This window comes from Podarcis bocagei (genome assembly GCF_964188305.1).
Source record: "Podarcis bocagei genome assembly, chromosome: 7".
NCBI classification, from domain to species: domain Eukaryota; kingdom Metazoa; phylum Chordata; class Lepidosauria; order Squamata; family Lacertidae; genus Podarcis; species Podarcis bocagei.
The window spans coordinates 12347882-12370996 of NC_138132.1; the positions used below are offsets into that span (position 1 = coordinate 12347882).

Here is a 23115-nt window from a genome sequence, read left to right on the forward strand (position 1 = left end):
GGGTGGAGCAATGGATGTGATGCTTTCTTTGTTGTAGGCCAAGCAAAAGTCAGAGGTTTTCCCTCTCCACCCTCCATCCAGGCAAGGAAAGAACATCACCACACTTCAAGAACATATTCCAACCAGGCAAAAAATATTGGGTGCAGAACAGGGCTAATGAGCTAATGAGGTGTGTTGCCTGGGGAGAGTTCTGAGGGCCACATTCAGCCCTGAGTCTGAAGTTCCCCACTCATGCTCTAGATTAAGACTTCTGTGTAACTGGAAAGTTTGAATATTTCCTTTAGCAACAGAAGTTGGCCAAAAGGGTCATCAGCTTATCTGCTTTGTATCTCATAAATTTCTATAGCAAACTCTACCTTTTATACTTCCCTTTGACTTCACTGTAATTACTTTAGTAACTTTACCTTCTACTTACAATGTAATTTACACAGAGAAGTAGATCATTTAATAAATAACCCATTTTAAATCATGGGCCTTGTGTCTAGCAGAGACTTATTCCTCAACAGCCCTGACATTAGCTGGATTAGCCCTTTCTTGGGATTAGTGAGCTAATATACACCCTGATACTGTAAACATTGTGGCAGAAGTCAGTCCTATTGACATTAATTGAACATTTATGCTAAGTGCACTTAGGATCGTAGCCAAAAGGCATGTTCATTCCCACATGCGGGAGGCACTACCTGATGGCTAAATCAACCATGTGATTAATACCCAGAGGTACTATTACCAACTGTTTGCTCTCTGTCTTGTCCTGGCAGGGAGACTGAGCATTACAGCTGCCAGACTTTCCTTAGGGTGTTTACACAACTGTCATGTGCATAAACATTTTGGACAAGAAAATATTTCATAGAGAGCAAATATTTCATCATATAGTGTGGACAAAATGTGAGTGGACAGGTGGTAGAATTGCCAGCTCAAAAGTTCAAACTTACTCTGGAGCTATGTTACTTTTTACAGACCTCATCCAACATGTTAGGCTTGGGAATGTGATATGGCCAGGGCCACCTCTTTAAAGATCTAACAACTCTAGTGAATGTCCACATTCTTTTTACTATATAACTCTGCAAGGACTTCTTATCATTGTGATAGGATTCTCTTATTTTCACCAGAAATGTGTTCTCATATGCAAATAAGCAGTCATTAAATTTATTTTGCATATGAAAATATACAACTATAATGACCAAAGATTTCAGTCATCCACAGTTACGTCTTCCTGGCTGATTAGCTGTTATAAAAGACATAGTCCTGTTTTTAAATTTTCAGTCACAGACCATTACTTAGCTTTAAATATTCCCGATGCTGGAACGCCATACACAAAATACCTGGGCAGATTGGCAGGTGTAGGTAAGCACCAGGACGTGCCAGGGGTCTGGTGAAACATCTGTCCTGGAGCTGTCATATAACTATCTGGCATGTACAACGCTTCATTACCATCACAACCTGCAGGGAGTGGAAAACAAGCTCAGTGATCAGATCCTGAATACAGAGGCCAACATGGTGTTTACAATACAGTGGTACCTCGGGTTAAGAACTTAATTTGTTCCGGAGGTCCGTTCTTAACCTGAAACTGTTCTTAACCTGAAGCACTACTTTAGCTAATGGGGCCTCCTGCTGCCGCCGCTGCGCGATTACTGTTCTCATCCTGAAGCAAAGTTCTTAATCTGAGGTCCTATTTCTGGGTTAGCGGAGTCTGTAACCTGAAGCGTCTGTAACCTGAAGCGTCTGTAACCCAAGGTACCACTGTATAAGAAACCAGAACTAGGGCCAGCCTTTCTGAAGCAACACCTCGTTCCTCAGGGCTGTTTCAAAGAACACCAGGACGCTGGAAAAGTTACATTAAGTTCTTATATAATTGCTGCTATTATAGTATAAGAAGTGCAATATACCGTATCTTTCATAGCATGTGCTATGATCATGTAGGTTTTATTAATTACATGAAACTAAAATATTAGCCATCAAATCACAGGGTGAGGGTCTGTTGGCTCAGAGTGGGGCCCTGTTTGCATGAGAGACAGAGGGAGAATGAGTGGGCTTCTATATGTGAAACAGGGAGTAGGAACTCTTTCTAAGACTATTGGTTATCTAAAACGTTTGATTGTCTTGTGTTTGTTTTTTACCACAGCATTTGGTTTTTGTAGTTTAGCTTTTTTTCCTTGTGACAGAATTGTTATCGAGGTTTTTTTTGTAATTTTTGTATGCTGTTGTTTTTACTTTGCTTAATTTTATTAGTTGTTCCCTGCTCTGTGACTGAAAATGTTCAATGAAGAGTGGACTACTGTACTAAATGCAACAAAATAAATAAATAGATTACACCAGATTTATTACTAGAGAAATTGGTCACCCACCTAACATACCTTGAAATTGAAAAGAATGTTCCTGAGGCAAGAATGGGCAGAAGGGTGCAGGGGGCATAGGAAGTGGAGGGGGGAACCAAGCAGTATGAGGTGGTTGATGTCCTCTAAGGGTCCACGGCAGTTCTGTCACTTTAGAGCAGTGAGGGAGAGGCAACCAAGAACATTCCTAGAGAACAATGCACAATGCAATGCAAATACAGCTTATAAATATTGCAAACATCATACAAATTATTTCATTAAATAAAAGAAGCAATTTTTAAAAAAAGTTTCTGCTCAAATCATTAATTGACACGAAATATATTAATTAACTTTGGGAAATCCTGATAGCATGATAGGGGACATTCTCTGTGAGGTTATAGCCAGAGAATCAGTCAAGTCTCCTAGATCTTAAAGGAGTGAAGGAAACAAAGGGAGGCATCATAGGCTACACCAAGATTCCAGAGCAGTTTTGCCAGGGAGCACACCTTTCCACTCTCTGGCACTGCCCACGCCTGCCAAGCCTACTGTTGCAGGGAGTTCCACAGGCTCAGGTTGGATATATAAGGGGAAGCAGCCCTTACAAAAAAACACCCCCCCAAGTGCTAATAGTGACTCCAGTGTTATGCTGGCAAACATATATGAGGCTGGCTACTTTATGTTTAATTTGATGATTTCAAGACTACATTTTGAGGCTTCCAGCTTTATTTCATTTCTCATTTCCTGCCCATTTTGCCAACAACTCTATGACAACAAAGCTGAGTTTAGCTTTGGAAAAGGCATATTGTTGCCAGTATAAAGAGAAGACCGGAAATCTCTTTCTGCAAGTGCCAACCACAATCTACTGTTAAAATGACCCCATCAAATAAGAAGACAAGATAAGTGATCTAGTCCCTTTTCCTCACCTTCCTGGCTGCTCTCTGCCTTTGTCTTCGTAGGAGTCCAGGAACCCCTCTGAGTCCATCCTCTGAATCTTTCAAGGGTTCTTCATTCTCTTTCCTGCCTGTACAACAAAAGAGAAGAAGCTTGTGGGTCACTAGCTGTGAACTGGAATGTTGCCTGAATTTTGAAAAAGTCATGTAATGGTAGTTCATTTGGTGTCTGTCATGCTGCACAGCAAAGGGAAGCAGGGCTATTTCATTGACTCTGCTGCAGGTCCGTGCAGAGCTTGTCTGAGACCCGGGGCCTGAGGCTTGTTCTTGACATGACAGCATAGGTCCAGCAGGCTCCTGGCAGGGCACCCTGGCCATTTTAGCCTTCCAAGGTCTGGGGCAAGTGTACCCGGCTGCATCCCCCCTCACAGGTCTGCTCTGATGAGAGACTAACACCTTCAACCCTCCCTGAGCTGTCCCCTAGCAGCACTATTCCATCAGATTATCTGAAGTTGGTTGTTTAAGAACTGAAACTTTAAGAACTGAGACCTTCCTGCTTTCCCCTTGTTTGCCACAACATTTAGATTGTAAGCTTGAGGGCAAGGACTGTCTTACAGAAATTGTTAGTAAGAGGCTCAAGGAGCCTTTTCAGTGCAAAATAATGGAGTAAAAAATACTTAAAATAAATAAGTGTATTTATTATTTAAAATCTGACAAGCAGCCAATTTACCTCCTATGATATGGTATTTATTTATTTATTTAAGACATTTTTTACTCAGTCTTCAGCCAAAAAAGATTCCTAGAGCTGGCTTACAAATGTCAGTAGTGCAACAGTCCCTGCCCACAGTCTTACAACCTAAAAGACATGACAGAAAAAAGAAAAAAGGAAATGGGAAGAATTAAAAAAGCAAACACAGGCACAGAATGCTTCTAAATACCAGCCTGAATGGATTTTTTCTAGTAGAGAAGGAGCCAAAGGTTGCTGGACTTGCAGCAGTCCCTGAGTCCCTGACCCTAAGGACAAAACTACATACCGTATTTTTTGCACCATAACACTCACTTTTTTCCTCCTAGAAAGGGAAAATGTCTGTGCGTGTTATGGAGGGAATGCCTACGGGTGGCATGCCTACGGATTTTCCTCCTCTAAAAACTACGTGCGTGTTATGGTCGGGTGCGTGTTATAGAGCGAAAAATACGGTACATATTTTAACAACCACCACACAAACAGGGGTTTTTTTTTTGAGAAATTCAGTTTCAGGAGGATAATTTTGGAGCATGAAAAATTGTGGGGAGAACGCACTTAACCCTCTTCCCACTTGTTAATTTTTGTGTGTACTCTTAATCAGCTTTTCCATCTAAGTTCAAAGCATCTGTTTGCAAGGGCTCATGGAGCTGAATTTGCGAAAATCATTCCTTGCCAGCACAAATCCTCATTTATTTCATTGCAGCCATTCACATCGGACATATATTTTCTGCTCCCCTATGTTTGGCAGCCTGTCTTATTATTGTTATATATGTATTTATACCCACCTTTTTCTCTGGTGGTGTTCTTTTGTTTTAGAACTCAGAGGCGATTGAGAAAGTCAGTTGCTCCCATATAAGCTGATGGGATTGTATATATAATTAATGCTAAATGCTATAATCCTAAACACATTTAGGACTGGAAGCAAATTCAGATCAATGAGGAGTACAGTTCAGTCCTTTGCATTTATTTATATAACAACAACAACAACAACAACAACAACAACAACAACAACAACTTATTCATACCCTGCCCATCTGTCCCACGTTTTCCTGTTCTCATAGCAGCTTACCTATGTCTCCCCTACATGGTTTGATCCCTTTTGGCAGTTTGGCTGGGTGGAGAGAGCTTGATGTGGGGCTGTCCTGAAGTTGCAGCAAACCACTGGTCAGCTTCCTCAGCTCCATCTCCTGCTGCCTGCGCAAGGCCACCTGGGCAGCCATGACCCGGCGTCTCTGCCTGGGAGGAGAAACCATTAAATAAATAAAGAATTAAAGTGGTAGAGTGGGCAGATACAAATCACACACAAGCAAAGAGTTCTTGGCCTTTTCCCTACGATGTAACAAAACCTGCTTTTCTCCCTTTGAGGCCTTTTTTGCAGCCCTTGGCAACATTTGATGCCCTCCACTCCTGGGCTAGGCTTTGGGAAGAAGGTGTGAGGGCTCTCTGGCAGGGTCCTAAGGTCCTACCGCCTCCTTCCCAAAGCCTAGTTAGTGCTTCCTCAGCGTTGGGAAGGAAGTGAGAGGGATCTAGAACCCTGCCGGAGCCTAGCACCTCCTTCGCAAAGCATGGCGTCTCGCTAGTCAGCTTCGGAAAGGCAGTGCAAAGGGTTGGGGTGGGAGCATCAAGTTTTGGCCTTGCTTTCCTCCTCCCACGTGACAAGGCCATAGCTGTCAACTTTCAGATTTGAAAATAAGGGATCAGCAGCCTCAAAAATAAGGGACCAGCAGCCTCACCTGTCCCAGGGACAGTCTACAGGATATCTTAACAATCCAGGATAGCAGCGGGAAGCAGCGCTGGAATAAGGGAATTTCCCGCAAAAAAAAAAAAGGAAAGGTTGACAGCTATGAACAATGCAGTGTATGTAGCCTGCTGGTTCTATGTTGAAGTACTCTTGCGGCCTACTAGGTATGAAAAGTTGGCCTGTCCTGCTTTGGAGTTTCAGATGCATATTTAACCTTCCTGGTTCTCTAGTCATACCCTCCCAAGATTGCCTTTTCCCAGTTTTCTAAGCCATCCATGCACATTTGATACAGATTCTTCCTCTAGGATACCAAGCAAGGAGCTGCAAGGAGTGTACTTTAAAAAGAAAAACATTGTGCCGTACATCATTGCAAGTATTAATGGGCTTGCTGCGGAGCTAGCAAAGCACAAAGGGGAGAGGTAGTACTTGCAGCTTAATATGACGAAGGCCTTATTCATAAGGGAACAGTGCCACCTACTGAGACCAGCACTGTGCGACGTTCAACACAAATCCCCACAATGTCAGGGGCCAGCACCCACTTCCATCTTGCTTTCCCACCAGACGTACAGGATCAGGATACATTTTTCACACTGGCACCCCTGGAACTGGCAAATGTTCTTGTGGCCTTTCAGTGGGACTCGGATGCCATGATTGCGGCAGCGGGCACAGGTTGGAGAGCGTACGATGGCGGGGAGCGCATAATCATCTTGGGTGCTGCTGTCATCTGTGGTGGAGTCTGAGGGGGAGCACTGCATGTTTGGTGCTGCTCCAGCGTCAGGATCCTCATTGTCTCCCATGGTGTGGGAACCTGAAAGGCAGGGGAGAAACATCATGTCTCGGAGTGTGAAGCCATTTCTTCGATCCAAACAGAGCCACCCACCCAAAATGTTGACTAGAACCAGCTTTGAAGGATTCCCGATGCGCTCCTGGACCACTTCAAATGTTTACCCTCCTGTCTCAGTCTTGCAATATGTCTGAAAAGATACATTTTCTTTGCCTCTAAAATGGCATCTTTCCTATTTTAGATAGTTGCAAGATGCTGGTGGCGGAGCAGGATTACCCAAACATAGGATAATAAATGGGTGAGGTCAAAGGTGTGATTGCCTGTGCTGGCCTTTGACGTTTTTGCTCCCAGTATGAAAATTGAAAATGACTCTAAGGCAATTGGCTGATTTATTTTTTTTAAAATTAATGACAAGCACATCCCAGTCCATACTTGGAAGTGAGCCTTGCCTTTTTTCTAGGGGATTCACTTTCAAGTAAGTATATTTTGGATTGCAGCCACAGAGATGGAGATTAGAGGTGGGAAAATGGCAACCCCTCTGAAATTTGATGCAACCGCTTCATGCGAAGGCCTGCTCTGGTTACGGTCACCTGGACCACCCAAATTACCAACATTTGCTTCTGGAGAAATATGAAATAGACTCCTGGAGGAGATTATGCCGCTATAATCTTGACATGACCGAGAGGGACTCATGCCATGGAATTACTACAGAAACATGACATAATTTTAAAACGCTGGGGTGTGTTTGAAGCCAGGTTGCTGTTGGGGGAAGTATTGGAAGGGCACTTCATGCACGGTGTCTAAATGATGTGAAGTTAAGGCACAGCAGTTGTGTGAAAGGACACTGTGGGTTTACGAGGGAATTGTGTCACTAGATAGCCAAGTTAAGTAACTGAGTGTTACTACAGGCAATAGTGACACCATCTTGTTTTTGACAGGATGATGGGATCCTGTGGGATGGTTGCTAGTGCTGCCCTCACAATGAAGGTGTGTCAATACTATGAAAAAATTGTTGGGTGAGGAGAATGCAGATTTTATTTCCGAAGGCTAATTAAGGTTCTGAGGCAACATTTTTATAGCATTACCATGTCACTTTGAAACCGATATATATATTGGCTACGGGATACTTTTGTGGAGCGGCGTGACAAAAAAAAGGAGAACTGAAGAGTATTTCAGAACGCTATAAAAGGCAAGCAAGCATTCATGCACATAAAACGGTTCCTAGAGCACTCGCTTTAACTCCGACTTCAAACAACCAATCACAGCATGCCTATCATTCTCTGCTTGGACAGCGAGCCAATGAAAAGTGGCCTTTTATTACTCCCTTAGCCCCCGTGACCAGACAAAAATCATTCGTTCGCCCCCGCGCCTCGCCAGGTTGCTACTTTGAGTGCTTTCTGCTAAACTGTCGCTCTTCCCTCCCAACTGCAAAAAAAGAGAGAGCCAATGAGCGACGAGAGCGTCCCAGGCTCGAGCGGTGTGGGGTGGTAGTTAGGAGAAGTCCGCTCAAACTATTGAGGGGAGGAAGCTAGCAACAGTTGGGCTGAACCATTGTGGGGGAAATAGGGGGAGAAGGGGAGGACCACTGTGTTTCAAAAACAGTGCTGGTGAAAAAAGTTGGCGAAGGGATGCCTTAAAAAGCAAAATAATATGCTCGGGGCAGATCAGTGGAAAATACAGCGCCCACAGATTGCTCTGGTTCCCTCCAAAATTTTGGGTGGTTTGCCCTGAACCAATGAGTAATGAAGAATATACTGTACATGTATAGATAAGATAGAATGAGCAAGAGATCCAAGAAAGGGATTGAGCCCCTCAGCTAAACGACTTGGATGGAATTCCCCTCAACCCTAATTTGGGTGAAAGGCTATTACAACAAAAATAAAAAACCCAAGGGCAATATTGATGGTTTTTAAAAGTGCATCAGCCACCCAAAGGACTCCCCCCCCCCGCGTGATAGGAGTCTGAAGCTATTCCCCATTCCCTGCTTCTTTATGTGAAGCTTTTTGAAACAAAGTTATGAATTTTTATTTTTTGGCTTGTTAGCTTATTAAATGCAGCTTGAATCAGTAGCTGGGATTTGTGCACCTCTGTGCTGCAAAATAAAGGGTATCATCCCAAACTGAATTGTCACTGCATTTATGTTCCATCTTCCCTTCAAAGAGGTCAGCGGGCTATGCATCTTTTTCTCTTCACCCATTTTACCCTCACAACAATGCTGTGAAGTAAATTACACTGAGATGGTCCAAGGTCACCCAGCGCGCCTCATGGCTGACGGGATTCCGATGTACTCTGCTCTTGTTATTTATTTTATTTACTTATTTACTTTCATCAGGTCTATCAACCATTCCCCCCCCCATCGTGATAGAGCTAAAACCAAAATTTAAAATACTGACCAGGATTTCTCCAACATTGTTCTCATCACATTTACAACTTCTTTTTTTGCCTGTCAGTTAGCTACCAAAATAAACCATCCATTTATATTTATATACAAGGCTGCTATGAATATAATATGTGGGGGTGCGGACACTGTCTTGAGATTGACAGATATGAAAGAGGGACATGGAATAAAAATGCAAGCTTGTAAATAAATCCACAATGTTATTATAGCCTGCAATGTTATTAAAACAGCCCACTAAGAATTATACATTTCCTTGCTAGCTACAGAGGAGGCGAGTCACAGAAATGCAGGCTGTTAATTCCGATTTCAAGCTATTCCACTGAAAGGGCAATGGGAGCTGCAGAGAGACTTAGGGGCTAGTTGATAATATATTAGTCAAACTGTTGCAGGGCAAATCTGCTGTCTCACTAGAACTATTAATTACTCATGAGTCGGATTGAAGAAAGAGTCCAAAAGTTTATTTACTGCAGTAAATAGGTTCAGCACGGTCACCTCCACAAAGGCTGAATGGGGGGAGACGGGACCCTCCAGACCTTTTACAGTGGTACCTTGATTCTCAAACTTAATCCATTCCAAAAGTCTGTTCCAAAACCAAAGCGTTCCAAAACCAAGGTGTGCTTTCCAACAGAAACTAATGCAAAATGGATTAATTCATTCCAGACTTTTAAAAAAACAACCCCTAAAACAGCAATTTAACATGAATTTTACTATCTTATGAGACCATTGCTCCATAAAATGAAAGCAATAAACAATGTACTGCAGTCACACAATCAATCAATCAATCAATCAATCAGTAGCTGAACTGGGTTCCACACAGCCAAAAAACAAACAAAAATGCAAAATAAATAGCAAAAACAGACAGACCTCAGCGTAAAACTCAAAACGGAAGTGTGGCACTCAAAATGGAGCACATTTGGCTTTCAAAAAAAGTTCACAAACTGGAACACTTACTTCCAAGTTTGCAGTGTTTGGGTTCCAAGGTGTTTGAGAACCAAGGTACCACTGTATAGGTTTTAGAGATAAAATCCAATCAAACTGCTGCAGACATTTTCAGAGGGTAACTGGCAGAATACTCATTGGATACAACTTTCTAGATGTCCAGCCTGCAACTTGATGTGTGTCCAGCCCTTCTAGGGCCCCTCGCTTCCAAAGTTTTGAAGCCTACATACATACAAGCCTACATACTAAAGAAAGGAGAATTGTAGTCTGAGATTTATGTTCACCTAGATAACAAGCCTACAAAAGGGGAGTTGTCCTTGGTAAGCTGGCACAGCCAGACTCCCATAATTTTACTCTTCAGAAGTTCACTCCCTGAATGCCTTATCTTTGGTATTTCCAGCAACTGGGCTATGTGTCTTTTATGAACAAAACGAAACTATTATGAACAAAGGATTTTAACAGAACTCCAATATATCATTCAGTTGGGGCTGTTTTAAATAGGTTTCTCACACAAAACATAGGGACGCGGGTGGCGCTGTGGGTAAAACCTCAGTGCCTAGGACTTGCCGATCGTACGGTTGGCGGTTCGAATCCCCGCGGCGGGGTGAGCTCCCATCGTTCGGTCCCAGCTCCGGTCCACCTAGCAGTTTGAAAGCACCCCTAAAGTGCAAGTAGATAAATAGGTACCGCTTTATAGCGGGAAGGTAAACGGCGTTTCCGTGCGCTGCACTGGTGCTGGCTCGCCAGAGCAGCTTCGTCACGCTGGCCACATGACCCGGAAGTGTCTTCGGACAGCGCTGGCCCCCGGCCTCTTAAGTGAGATGGGCGCACAACCCTAGAGTCGGACACGACTGGCCCGTATGGGCAGGGGTACCTTTACCTTTACCTTTTACACACACAACATATTTTGGGGGCCCTTGGGGTCCCCCTACAATACCATTGGCCAATGCTACCTCAGTTAAGAATGAAGACAGGAATGGGAATTTCTGTGTAAACTCAAGGTTATTTTGATGGGGCCTGATTTCAACATACCTTTCTGATATGCCTAATGTTGGGGTGGGAATTAATTGCATATAGAAGTTAATTTGTCTCACTGATGGTCTTCTTATATTCGTGGATGCATATGTCAGGGGTGGGCTGATCTGATCAGAGCATCAGTCCCCTCTGTTATCCATCAAAAGCAACACCAACAACTTGACAAGGATAAACGTCTGGAGGAATAATCTACTACTGACAGAATATCACAACACATAATAACAAGGGCTCATTTCCTCCTCTTCCAGTTGTCACTTGCCAGCAACGCCCTTCTGCTTTATATAAGTGACAAACAGACCAGTTCCTGAGAATAAATCAGTGAAGGGAAACCCTCAGCTCACAGGCCAAATTAGGCCCACCAGGGACTCTAATTTCAGAAATGAGGCCATTTCCCTCAAACCATGTCCACCTGCTCCACATCTGGCTTTGTATGTGACACCTGGTGTGGGTCAGATAAAGTTGCATCTGCAAAGGGACAATCGGAATAAATAATAAAGTGTGTGCCTGATTGCTTTTTGATTAGCAAGGTTGACATGGCTGGGGAGGAGGGCGCTTGCAATAGCTTGGCTGAACCACTGTGAAAAATAGATGCAGAATGATAAATAGAAGGAAAGGGCAGAAATCACTGTGTTAAAAGTAGAGCAGGGAGAAAAAGATGGGGAGAGGATTCCTTTAAAAGTGGAGTAAAGAATGAAGTATAAATGTTATTTTTGGCATGTTCCTGAACGGAGGAGTGTAGCCGTATATATTTATTTTGATTCCTCGGATTTCCCCAAAACCAGAAAGTAGCACAAACAAACAAAATTAAAAATTGTGTACTGGGCAGGGGAATTAAAACAGGACAAAACAAGAAAACAAAAACGAGGTGCGCCTGCAGAAATCTGTTTATGTGCCCTACCAGTACATAACTGGTGTAACTGAATTAATAAATTAGAAGGTGGGGACAAACATAAAAGGTAACACCTACTGGTATAAATTGTAAATTACTCCCCAGATACAAATTGAAATACATATGGGTCTCAACTAGTCTAATGCAATTTGAATGGTGGGGTGGGGAGTAGATTAACAGCTAAACAATGCTTACATGTGGACAAGCCCTATGGGAACACCTTCTCACAGACCATCCTGCCTGCACCTTAAGGTCAGTGGATGATGCCTGGCTGGTGGTCCCTGCGCAGGATGAAGTGCATACCTCTGGGACCAATGGAATGACCTTTTTAGTGGTGGCTCCATTGCTCTGGAATGTTCTCACTAAGGCATGCCTAGCCGGATTACCATTTTGTTTTAGAAAGCAGGTGAAGGCACACCTATTCCAGCAGGGGAATTGTGACTGAAGTAATGTGAAAATAGTTTGATGCTGCTGCTTTTGTTTGCAAGTCCTTGTGTGGCTTATTATTATTATGATGATGTTGTAATTTTGTTTTTGTGTTGGCTACCCCTTGTCATAGACTGTGCTTTTTGTATTGCATTGCCATTTGAAAAGCTTGTGGTGCAATTGATCTGTTTCAGATCAGAATCTCTCCCAGTCCCACCCCCACCTGGAGACTGAACCAGGCACCTTCTGCATGCAAAACAGATGATATACCACTGAGCTGCATTCCTTTCTCGTACATCTCTATCTTTGGAAATTGCTACCCTATTTTTCAGGAACTGCTGATGCTCATTCTGAGAAAGAGGCATAAGAGCAACATTGTTTTGGAGAACACAGGCAGAAGTCTTTATTTGTGGAAATATGGCAAAGATCAAGGGGTCAAAAACAGTGTTCCCATTATGGTGTATGGGTTCCACTTTCTTCCCTCCTCACAGCGCCAAATGGGGCAATACTTTTTCTGTGGCCTTCTGTACAAACAGGAGAATTTCATATTAAGCACTGACGTTGACCGGAAATGCCATTGCTGTGGGCTGAGTCACCAAGTGCTGGGAGCCAAGCAGCTACAGGGCAGCACATCATGTGTCAAATTTAGAGCTTTGTGAAGGGATCGTGCAGTTTGCCCTGCTCAAACAGTGGGATCTTCCAGCCTCCAGCACCTCCACCTCACCCCTCCTCCTTTAGTCAGCTGAGAACAAGCACTCCTGCTGGCTGGGTAAGACAGGAAACCAAAAGGGAAACTGAAACCTTTTCTTTAGCAATTCTAATTCCAGTCAAAGCATCTATTGAGGGGAATTCATGTGAGTGCTACCATAAAAAGCCACTGGAGTTTGCAGTCAGAGCAGAAGTGTTGTAAACTGCTCCAAGCACACATCTGTGGGGAAGGCTTCAGCAGCTGCAGCCCCCTCCTGAGTTCCCTCCTGGCTGAAGTGCCCCGCAGAGAGACTGCTGCCAAGCCAGACCAGCCAGAAAATTACCTATGTGAGTACCACCTTTTCTCTCCACAGCCCTGTCTAGCTGTTAGCTTGAGAGAAATAATAAGAAGAATTTACTATTTATACCCCGCCCATCTGGCTGAGTTTCCCCAGCCACTCTGGGCGGCTCCCAATCAGTGTTAAAAACAGTACAGCGTTACATATTAAAAACTTCCCTGAACAGGGCTGCCTTAAGATGTCTTCTGAATCTCTTTGACATCTGATGGGAGGGCGTTCCACAGGGCGGGCACCACTACCGAGAAGGCCCTCTGTCTGGTTCCCTGTAGCCTCACTTCTCGCAATGAGGGAACCGCCAGAAGGCCCTCGGCGCTGGATCTCAGTGTCCGGGCTGAACGATGGGGGTGGAGACGCTCCTTCAGGTATACAGGACCGAGGCCGTTTAGGGCTTTAAAGGTCAGCACCAACACTTTGAATCGTGCTCGGAAACGTACTGGGAGCCACAAGCCCTGGATTTCAGACTTTCAGGCTGGGGAAGAAATGACTTGGGTCAAATCAAGGCAGGGCTGGCAGGATACATCTTGCTGAGTGTGGCGAGGCAGCAAATGCTTTCTATTTGTGCCCTGTCTTGCTGGCTATGCAAGGGACTGAGGAAGTAGTTGAGTGATTCTGGCACCTGAGGCAGAAAACCCCACAAATGTCTTGGCAGTGAAAACGCAGTAATAATAAATAACAAACAATTTGCGGCCTTTTCCTGATGCACAAAAACAGCTGCCCGCCCCTCTACCTAATGATAGGGCTCATCCTGGAGTGAGTGAATAGTTTCATAGTTCTTGAAGAAAGGCATTCAGAGATCCTATGGTCAGCCCTTCCTTTATCTAGCTAAGGGATGGGGAATCTCAGGTTCAGGGGTGCCAAACGTTACCTTGTAGGCCTTGGGACCACACCTCCTCTCCCCAAGAGATTTTGCCTAACTGAAATATGTCCTTTCCCTTTGATGTTTTGAAATGGTAGGAGTCGCTCACATTCACTGCTCTGGCCCAGAAGTTTGCCCAAGAGGAAATGCCCTTGGGGAAGATGTTTCCCAACCTCGACCCAGCCTTTCCAGGGGAAATAACCTGAGTGCAGAAGCAGAGCTTGGAATTTCTTTTTCTCTTTAGATTCCTCAGCCTCTTTCTTGGGCTGCCTTCTGAGCTGCTCAGCCAAGCATCATGGAAGAGCCAGTGTGCCTGATCGAGAACAACCCCAAGGAACAGCTGCGGGTCAACCAGGAAGCCCTGAAGATCTTGCAGAGCATCCAGCAGCCAGTGGTGGTAGTAGCCATTGTGGGACTGTACCGCACTGGCAAGTCCTACCTCATGAACAAGCTGGCAGGAAAGAAGAAAGGTGAGTCTGCAGAAGGAATAGGTGTTGGTGGGTAGAGACTTTGGGCTGGATGGGGCCAGCAAGGTACATTCAGATGTTACTTCATTTAGGTAACCGCTTTTTCAGATATCGGAGAATTCCACACTAAGAGGACCATATTCTGAGATTACTGCTGATCCCCTCGTACCTGATTCCCTTATTCCTGTCTCATTTGATCCCTATAGGCTTCTCTCTGGGGGCCACGATTCAAGCACAAACCATGGGCATCTGGATGTGGTGCCTTCCTCACCCCCAAAAGCCTGACCACACCTTGGTGCTTTTGGACACAGAGGGGCTGGGCGATGTGGAGAAGGTAAGTTGGAGACACAGAGCAGCTATTGTTTGGGGGAAGGGCCATAGCTTAGTGGTAGGGCAGCTGCCTTGCATGCAGAAGGTCTAGGTTCAAGAGTGGCGTAGCGTGGGTTGTCAGCACCCGGGGCAAGGCAAGTAATTTGCGCCCCCTAACCCGTGGATTTGCGCCCCCTAACCATAACCCCCAGATGTTGCGCCCGGTGCGGCCGGCCCCCCCTGCACCCCCCACACTACGCCACTGAGGTTCAATCCCCGATATCTCCAGGTAGGGCTTGCCGTTTGTGTCTCACGCCTTCATTGTATACCTTTAGGCACCAGGCAAAAACATTCCTTTCCAACTAGGCTTTGGCTGATTAATATTCTACAGCCTTTTAAAATGTTTTTGGGGGGGCATTCTTTTCTTTAACTATTTACTTTTGTTTTTACCTTTTACCCAGAGATCTTGTGATGAAGGGTGGTATATAAATCTTAATTAACAACAACAACTATACAACAGGAGAACAAGGCTAATCAGGAGCACTTTAAAAGCTCTCAGGTGAGGAAGGATGCTCATAGGAGTAAGGTGAGGGAGTGCGAGCAGAAAGGGATCAACCAGGCAGAGTTCTTTACTGTGTGTAGGGATGCAGCCTAGGTGCAAATCAAGTGTGTAACAGGATTCTGCACTAATTACTTACATCCCACCCTACAGAGCAATACTGCGAATGACTCCTGGATTTTTGCCTTGTCCATTCTGTTAAGCAGCACCTTTGTATACAACAGCATGGGCACCATTGATCAATATGCTCTGGAGAAACTGCAGTATCCTTTGTACAAATGGTGTCAGGCAGTTCACTGCCAGTTTTCCTGCTTTGCAGTCAGAATAGATGGTGTTTAGATGCTTTCGGTAGCAATGTAGCTGTGTGTGCATGCTGGGAAATGCCTCTTCGTACATACATTTATTTTCACGATACTGGATGGTGCAATGTAGGTCACAGTTAGTGGGGACACCACACAGGTTTCCAGGAAACACACTAATGGACAAATTCAAACGAAGATGAACAAAACTGTGATAATAAATAAGACAGCAATTTTTAATCAGTTAGCTGGTTAGATTTCTTTGAGAGGGAAACAGCACTAAAAAAAGACACCTCTCCAATGAGGCAGCAAAAATCTGTTAATTCATTTAAATTCAAGTCCTATTGATTTTTATCAATGGAGGGCAGCTGCCTTCTTAAAAGAGTCATTCTGCCTTCTCACACACACAGAAGGAATGCTTCTTCTAGTACTGTGTCTGCTATGTCGCATGCATACATCATCTGAAAACGAAGGAATTGTGCTTTTTGATTTGGAATTACTGTTTTTATCTAGAAGCAAGATTTATCTAACTGGGTGACATTTCTAATAAGGCCCTTAGGAATAGTGAGGAGGGATAGAGGAGGAAAGGTGAGGTGTATTTGAGAGATTACTGCCCTGTGAAGAGGCATCGTCATTTCCTTAGTGTGATCCCAGGTATGTGACAGAGCTGACTAAGCGCATTAATGTGAAGAGCACACCTGCAAAGGACTCTGAGGGTGAAGAGGAAGATTCGGGTGACTTTCTCAGGTTCTTCCCAGCTTTTGTCTGGGCTGTGCGTGACTTTTCGTTACTGCTGAAACTGAATGGGAAACCTATCACTGAAGACGAATATCTAGAGAATGCCCTGAAGAGGAAGAAAGGTACTGAGAGTCAGAGGGATCCTAGCCTGGATGAGTGCCGGATTTAGGACGGTGTGGGATCTTCCCCCTCAGAGGGGGCCGAGCCAAGGGGGCACAAAATAATAGCAACAGCAACAATAATAACCTTATCTGTGATTCTCTCTCTCTCTTAGACAACCCAGAGAAGTTGGACCTTGCCAAGAAATGCATACGCCAGTATTTCCTCAGCCGCAAGTGCTTTGTCTTTGACCGCCCGGCCTCAAGGCGAGCTTTAGAGGAACTGGAGGACCTACCTGAATCTAAACTGAATCCTGACTTTCTGGAGCAGGTCCAGCATTTCTGCAGCTATATTCATGAGCAAGCTCAGGCAAAAGTCATCCAGGGAGGGCACACGGTGACAGGGACATGTGAGTAGAGGCAAAGGGCGTGGGGTAGAGTGGCTCATGGGGAATCCTGGGTGGGGAGGCCAGGGTTTCACCATGAACTTCAGTATACAGCCAAAGGGTTAATGGACTGGAATACGTTTTTGTTTATGGACCAGAATACTTTTTGGTTGTTTTTTCTGCAAGAGACTAAGGGCCTGTCAACACTTCCACTTGCCCCAGACTTTTGCACAATTTGTGCTGGACCATTACCACTTATTTGAGAGCTTTTTCATATATCCTGAACTATCTCATAATAATAATAATAATAATAATAATAATAATAATAATAATAATAATAATAAATAATATTTATACCCTGCCCATCGGGCTGTGTTTCCCCAGCCACTTACATTAGTTCATCATTTATCCAGTTTTACTCATATCATATTCATAGAATCATAGAATCATAGAATCATAGAGTTGGAAGAGACCACAAGGGCCATCGAGTCCAACCCCCTGCCAAGCAGGAAACACCATCAGAGCACTCCTGACATATGGTTGTCAAGCCTCTGCTTAAAGACCTCCAAAGTAGGAGACTCCACCACACTCCTTGGCAGCAAATTCCACTGTCGAACAGCTCTTACTGTCAGGAAGTTCTTCCTAATGTTTAGGTGGAATCTTCTTTCTTGTAGTTTGGATCCATTGCTCCGTGTCCGCTTCTCTGGAGCAGCAGAAAACAACCTTTCTCCCTCTTCTATATGACATCCTTTTATATATTTGAACATGGCTATCATATCACCCCTTAACCTCCTCTTCTCCAGGCTAAACATGCCCAGCTCCCTTAGCCGTTCCTCATAAGGCATCGTTTCCAGGCCTTTGACCATTTTGGTTGCCCTCCTCTGGACACGTTCCAGTTTGTCAGTGTCCTTCTTGAATTGTGGTGCCCAGAACTGGACACAGTACTCCAGGTGAGGTCTGACCAGAGCAGAATACAGTGGCACTATTACTTCCCTTGATCTAGATGCTATACTCCTATTGATGCAGCCTAGAATTGCATTGGCTTTTTTAGCTGCCGCGTCACACTGTTGGCTCATGTCAAGTTTGTGGTCAACCAAGACTCCTAGATCCTTTTCACATGTACTGCTCTCAAGCCAGGTGTCCCCCATATTCAATCACATTAATATCTTATTAAACCATATTTCTCTCCCTTCCTACCCCTTGCAGCATTGGGGCATCTGGTGGTGACCTATGTGGACGCCATCTGCAGTGGCTCCATACCCTGCATAGAGAATGCGGTGGTAGCCTTGGCGCAGATTGAGAACACAGCTGCTTTGCATGAAGCCATTACATACTATGAAGCTGAGATGGGGAAACACTTGAAGCTGCCCACCGAGACTATTGAGGAGCTGCTGGAAGTGCACGCCCAATACGAGAAGGAGGCTATTAAAGTGTTCTTGGCACGAGCCTTCAAGGATGTTAATCACGAGTACCAGAAGGAACTTGGGGTATGGGGATTAACTCACCAGTGGGCATGAGATAGGGGGCTCTCCATATCTGATATGGGGAAAACTAGGAAGGATTTTGTGTTGGATGGAAAGCTGGATACTCAGAAGTGGGAGGTTCCTTTCTATGGGGCAATGTATTCATTCCTGTCCTAGTTCAGAGCCGAGATGTCAATGGATGAGATCCGGCTCCTTAGCAAGGTTGTGTTGGCCATTGATTGGATGCCAATGGAGCTAGTTGAGTTGAGCTAAGATGCCCCCAGGAACACGGAACATCTGGCAGCCTCTTGGTTTTGTTGGGATGAAAAAGTGACCCTGTTCCCAAGGGAGGTGTTTAGAATGAGGAACTAACTGTGGGAGGACCAGTTTGAGGAAAGGACAGAGGGTAGTAGGCGGGCCACCTTTTTCAGGCAAAGTAGACTTGCAGCAGGTCCTGTTATTTGAGGCCTTATCCACGCTTACTGTTTGCCTTGCTCTTTCTGAGCTTTAAAGCACGGATTGTGCCTGGAAAGAGCGGGGGAAAGGTAAATGTGAAGAAGCCCTAGGTCTTTTAGCCCTTTCTTAAATCTCTTCTCCTTCTGGGTTGACAAACGGGAAGCCAGCTGGCACTCAGCAGAATGGACTTTCTGATCTGTAGCTAAGAGTCATTTTCTCTCATGGATTTCAAGGGCATTGCAGCCTTCCTCCTGGGTCTCCACGTGCAAGATGCAAGCAGCTTTCTACCTTTCCCTGCTCAGTGCTATTTATGATAAATCTAAAAAGCAGAGTTAGGGGCATTCTGGGTGCTAACTTGCTTATTTGTTTGATGGTGCTGGGAGAGTAAGTAGAACAACAGCTAACTTTCAGAATAAAGTCCTTTTATTTCATACACTGAATCACACTTTGGAACCATGTTATCCGTTGCTTCCCCTTTGCACTGGTCCACTGGGGCTAGTGCCTGCAACAAGAGGGAGCCCTGAAATCCCTGGAATAGGGAATATAGGACTGTTCTCCATTAGGAAGCACCATTTGCCTCTCACCCTGTGCCCCCTTCTCTCTTCCTTTCCACTCTTCCCTCTTTCCTCCAGACCCAGCTGCATGCCAAGCTTCTCGAGTTCTGTTCTCGCAATAAGCAGGCATCATCAGATCGCTGCCAGGCTGTGCTTGCACAGCTGTTCCAGGACATGGAAGAGGAGATTGGCAAGGGGAGCTATTCTGTGGCTGGGGGCTACCAGCGCTTTCTGGATGACCAGAAGGAAAAGGTGGATCAGTATTACCTGGTGCCTGGGAAAGGACTCATGGTGAGTCAGACTTGTAGGCACAGCAACAGGAGGGATAAGAGGACATGCAACACACCCACAAACCACGTTTAGCTGCCCCCAGGGATAAATCCTCTCCTTAGAACTATTTTACTGTTCCTTTGCTATAATAGGTTTCTCCAGAGCTGTCGCTCCATCCCAGTCAGCAGCCCTGTCAGCATTACTGTAAGAGACACTGTGGTGCAATGGTTAGAGTGCTGATCTAGGATATCCCTACTTCATATCCCTACTTCATATCCCTACTTCAGCAACAAACCCGCTGGGTGATCCTGGCTCAGTCGCTACTTCTCTGCTATATCTTGCCTCACAGCTTTGCTGCAAGCATAAAATGGGGTGTGTGTGTGTGAGAGAGCCAAGTACGTCACCTTCAGCTCTATGGAGGAAAGGTGGGCTATAAATGTAAGCCCTGCCTCACTCCCCTGCCTTGCCTGCTCTCTGCTCAGCCACATTTCTCCCAGTGCAGCTCTGATCCTGAAGTAAATCAGGGTGGGAGAAGATTTCTTAAAAGGATAGTACACCTTGGGGTAGAGCAGAGGAGGAAATGTCTTTTTCAGATAAATTACATTTTGCTTTAATTGATTAATTAGTATTTTGCCTTTTCTTCAAGGAACAGAAGGCAGTGTGAGTTGTGTTCCCCCTATGTTTCTCTCACAGCAGCCCTGTGGAATAGGCTAGGGAGAGAGAGAGAGAGAGAGAGAGAGAGAGAGACTCTCCAAGATCGCTTCATGGCTGTGTGGGAGACTTGGACCTGGGCCTCCACAGTCTTAGTCATACACTTAAAGTAATACACCTCACTGTCTTCTCACAAACCCAGCTCAGCTCCAGATGTGATTGGGCCAGTAATCTAGATAAAGTACGAATGGCTACCCTGCCATATCTAGACTGGCCTTCAGGTTTTTGCAGTGTCTTCTTCACTGCATATAGCTTTGCATGCAAGCACAAAGCCAAACAATTTGCCTCACTCTACCCCTCTTCTCTTTAGGCTTCCCAGGCCCTGCAAGACTTCCTGAAATCCAAGGAGGCAGCAGCCCAATCCATTTTGCAGGCTGACCGGACCCTCACGGACAAACAGAAGGAGCTTGAAGGTGAGCCCCAGTTCAGAGGGGCCTTACAGATCCATAACAATCTTGGCTGGGATAGTTTTAGCCTCCTCCGTCTGAGGTGGGAGTCCCCACTTTCTATCACTTTTGTTAGTTCCTGATTCCTACCAATTCCTAGGCCTCTGAATGAAAGCCAAACTAGGAACATCTTGGAGGGTACAATGATCAGACCTGCCATTTAATAATAATAATAAAAAAATTGTAATGGCCACTGTGGAGTGGTGACTTTGACTGAGACCACAGGATGGGAGAGGAAAATGTTGCTGGGAAGATTCTTCTCAACTCATTAAGGGAAGTGGGAAAGGCCCACTAGACTGAAGTTCATTAAAATAACAATGTGACTTCTAATGATATGATAATTTATTAAAACTTTTTTTATATATTAAAAATCCCTGATACTGAGCTGTCACAGTAGCCCAGCTGAAATGTGATGCAGCAAAAAAAGAACTGATGGTGCTGTATACTGTTAAATACTGTCACAACAACAACAAATTAATAATGATTATGCTACATGCACACCACTCATGTAAAACACATTTCCTTCCCTAAGAATCCTGGGAACTTAGTTTGTGAAAGGTGCTGGGAATTGTAGGTCTGTGAAAGGTAAACTAAAGTTCCCAGAATTCTTTAGAGGAACTAAAGTTCCCAGAATTCTTTAGAGGAAGCTGTGTTTTTAAATTTGATTTCAGTGTATGTACAAATACACCTCCAAATACGCTAATGCAGCCTTTGCCAACCTGTGTCTTAATGTACAATTAGCATTCACCATCTCTCTTTCCCTCTAGTGGAGCGAGTCAAGGCTGAAGCCTCTGCCCGGGAAGCAGAGTTGCACAAGAAGATGAAAGATGAGGCTGTCCGGAGGGCCCAGCAGCAGGAAAAGAGTTTTGAGGAGCACAAAAGGCAGCTAGAAACAAAAATGGAGGAGGACAGGAGGAAGCTACTGGCAGAGCATGAGATGGTGATGAATGCAAAGCTCCAGGTAACAATATCCTTAGTAGTGTAAGCCTGATCATTTATGCAGTCCTACCAGCTTTCACTAAAGAGGCCAGAGTCGAAGAAGGGAGAGGAGGAGGAGTTTGAATTTGATATCCCTCTTTATCACTACCCGAAGGAGTCTCAAACAATCTCCTCCCCCTTCCTCCCCCACAACAAACACTCTGTGAGGTGAGTGGGGCTGAGAGATGTCAGAGAAGTGTGACTGGCCCAAGGTCACCCAGCAGCTGCATGTGGAGGAGCAGAGACGCGAACCCAGTTCACCAGAGTCTACGCTCTTAACCACTACACCACACTGGCTCTCAATAAGACACTATATATGTATGCAATTTCTATGCATGTATTTTTACCCCACTCTTTAGCCAAAGAAGTCCTCCTGAGCATCTCACAGCAAACAGTAATAAGCATTCAGGCTTACAATCTAAAAGATACAGCACAAAAAGAAAAGGGATTGGGAGGGAGGACAAAAAAAGCAACCCCAGGCACTACTTCTTAGTCACAATGTTCTTTTGAGTCTTCTTTCTGGCAGACTAGAAGGAAGCAAGCTTCCTCTTCCTGCTGCTGCTGCTGCTGCTGCCTCTTTGGATGATGAATGGAGTCTGGTTTGTCTCTCTTGCCATTGTTATTTTATCTGGGGACTTGTGACCATTGGGGAGCTCTACAACATACATCCTTCAGGAATCACAGGGCCAGTTTGTGCAAGATGGCACCATTCTAGCTGAGGATGCCTGTGTCATCTTGAGATAGTCTTCAGGGACCTAACATTAGGGGGGGGGGAAGCAGTTGGATTGGGGGCATATGGAGAAGGGAGGAGGAAGCAATTGCTCACCTGTCTCAATTCACCACCTGAATTGGCCTAGCTCTGTCCCCGTCTCTTATTGCAGTCTCCAGCTTTGCTCTGTGATCAACTGGCATTGATTTTATTCTTTATCCCTGCCATTCCTTAGGAGCAGAGGCGGCTTCAGGAAGAAGGGTTCAGCCAAGAATTCAACAGGCTTCAGGGCGAGATCCAGCGCTTGCACTTTGCGATGAGTCAACAGTCGAGGGGGGGCCCTGGATGTGTGATCCTTTGAAGCTGCTGGCATTTCCAAAAGGCCCTAAATGGATGAGGAATGGGATGGAGAGGAGAGATCTACTTTGTATCTGGGCTCACTGAGTAGATATCTTTGGTGTGACTTTTTGTGTGTATATGAGAAAAATGATGGCATATAAAGACAAAATGGGTGAAATTAAACAAGAAGGAAAATCTGATAGTTGATTGTATTCTGTTGAACCTTGTCTTAACTATTATGTTTATGTTGCAAATAGTTCTAGCTGCTGCCT

General features: G+C 44.8%; 2 protein-coding genes across 11 annotated transcripts in view; one reads left to right on the forward strand and one right to left on the reverse strand.

The window, feature by feature from the left end:
* The window catches only part of DMRTC2 (DMRT like family C2), a 58008-nt gene that overhangs the window by 6874 nt on the left and 28019 nt on the right, over positions 1-23115 (reverse strand). Inside the window, exons 1-6 of one of the 10 annotated variants that reach the window (XM_081200315.1) lie at positions 8558-8946; positions 6256-6496; positions 5017-5183; positions 3236-3333; positions 2346-2520; positions 1323-1440 (exon numbers count right to left, since the gene is read on the reverse strand). In XM_081200315.1, the coding sequence (XP_081056441.1) occupies positions 1323-1440; positions 2346-2520; positions 3236-3333; positions 5017-5183; positions 6256-6496; positions 8558-8669 (911 nt within the window). In that variant the 5' untranslated portion in view covers positions 8670-8946. The other 9 variants (XM_081200317.1, XM_081200324.1, XM_081200319.1 and 6 more) reach the window with 9 other exon arrangements.
* LOC308591521 (uncharacterized protein) overlaps positions 12275-23115 on the forward strand; it is a 36528-nt gene continuing 25687 nt past the window's right edge. The window contains exons 1-11 of the mRNA XM_081202288.1: positions 12275-13194; positions 14306-14531; positions 14735-14862; positions 15550-15659; positions 16350-16555; positions 16708-16941; positions 18124-18404; positions 19469-19681; positions 20682-20784; positions 21585-21778; positions 22740-22851. Coding sequence (XP_081058414.1) covers positions 14357-14531; positions 14735-14862; positions 15550-15659; positions 16350-16555; positions 16708-16941; positions 18124-18404; positions 19469-19681; positions 20682-20784; positions 21585-21778; positions 22740-22851 — 1756 coding nt within the window. The 5' untranslated portion in view covers positions 12275-13194; positions 14306-14356. The remainder of the gene's footprint in view (positions 13195-14305; positions 14532-14734; positions 14863-15549; positions 15660-16349; positions 16556-16707; positions 16942-18123; positions 18405-19468; positions 19682-20681; positions 20785-21584; positions 21779-22739; positions 22852-23115) is intronic.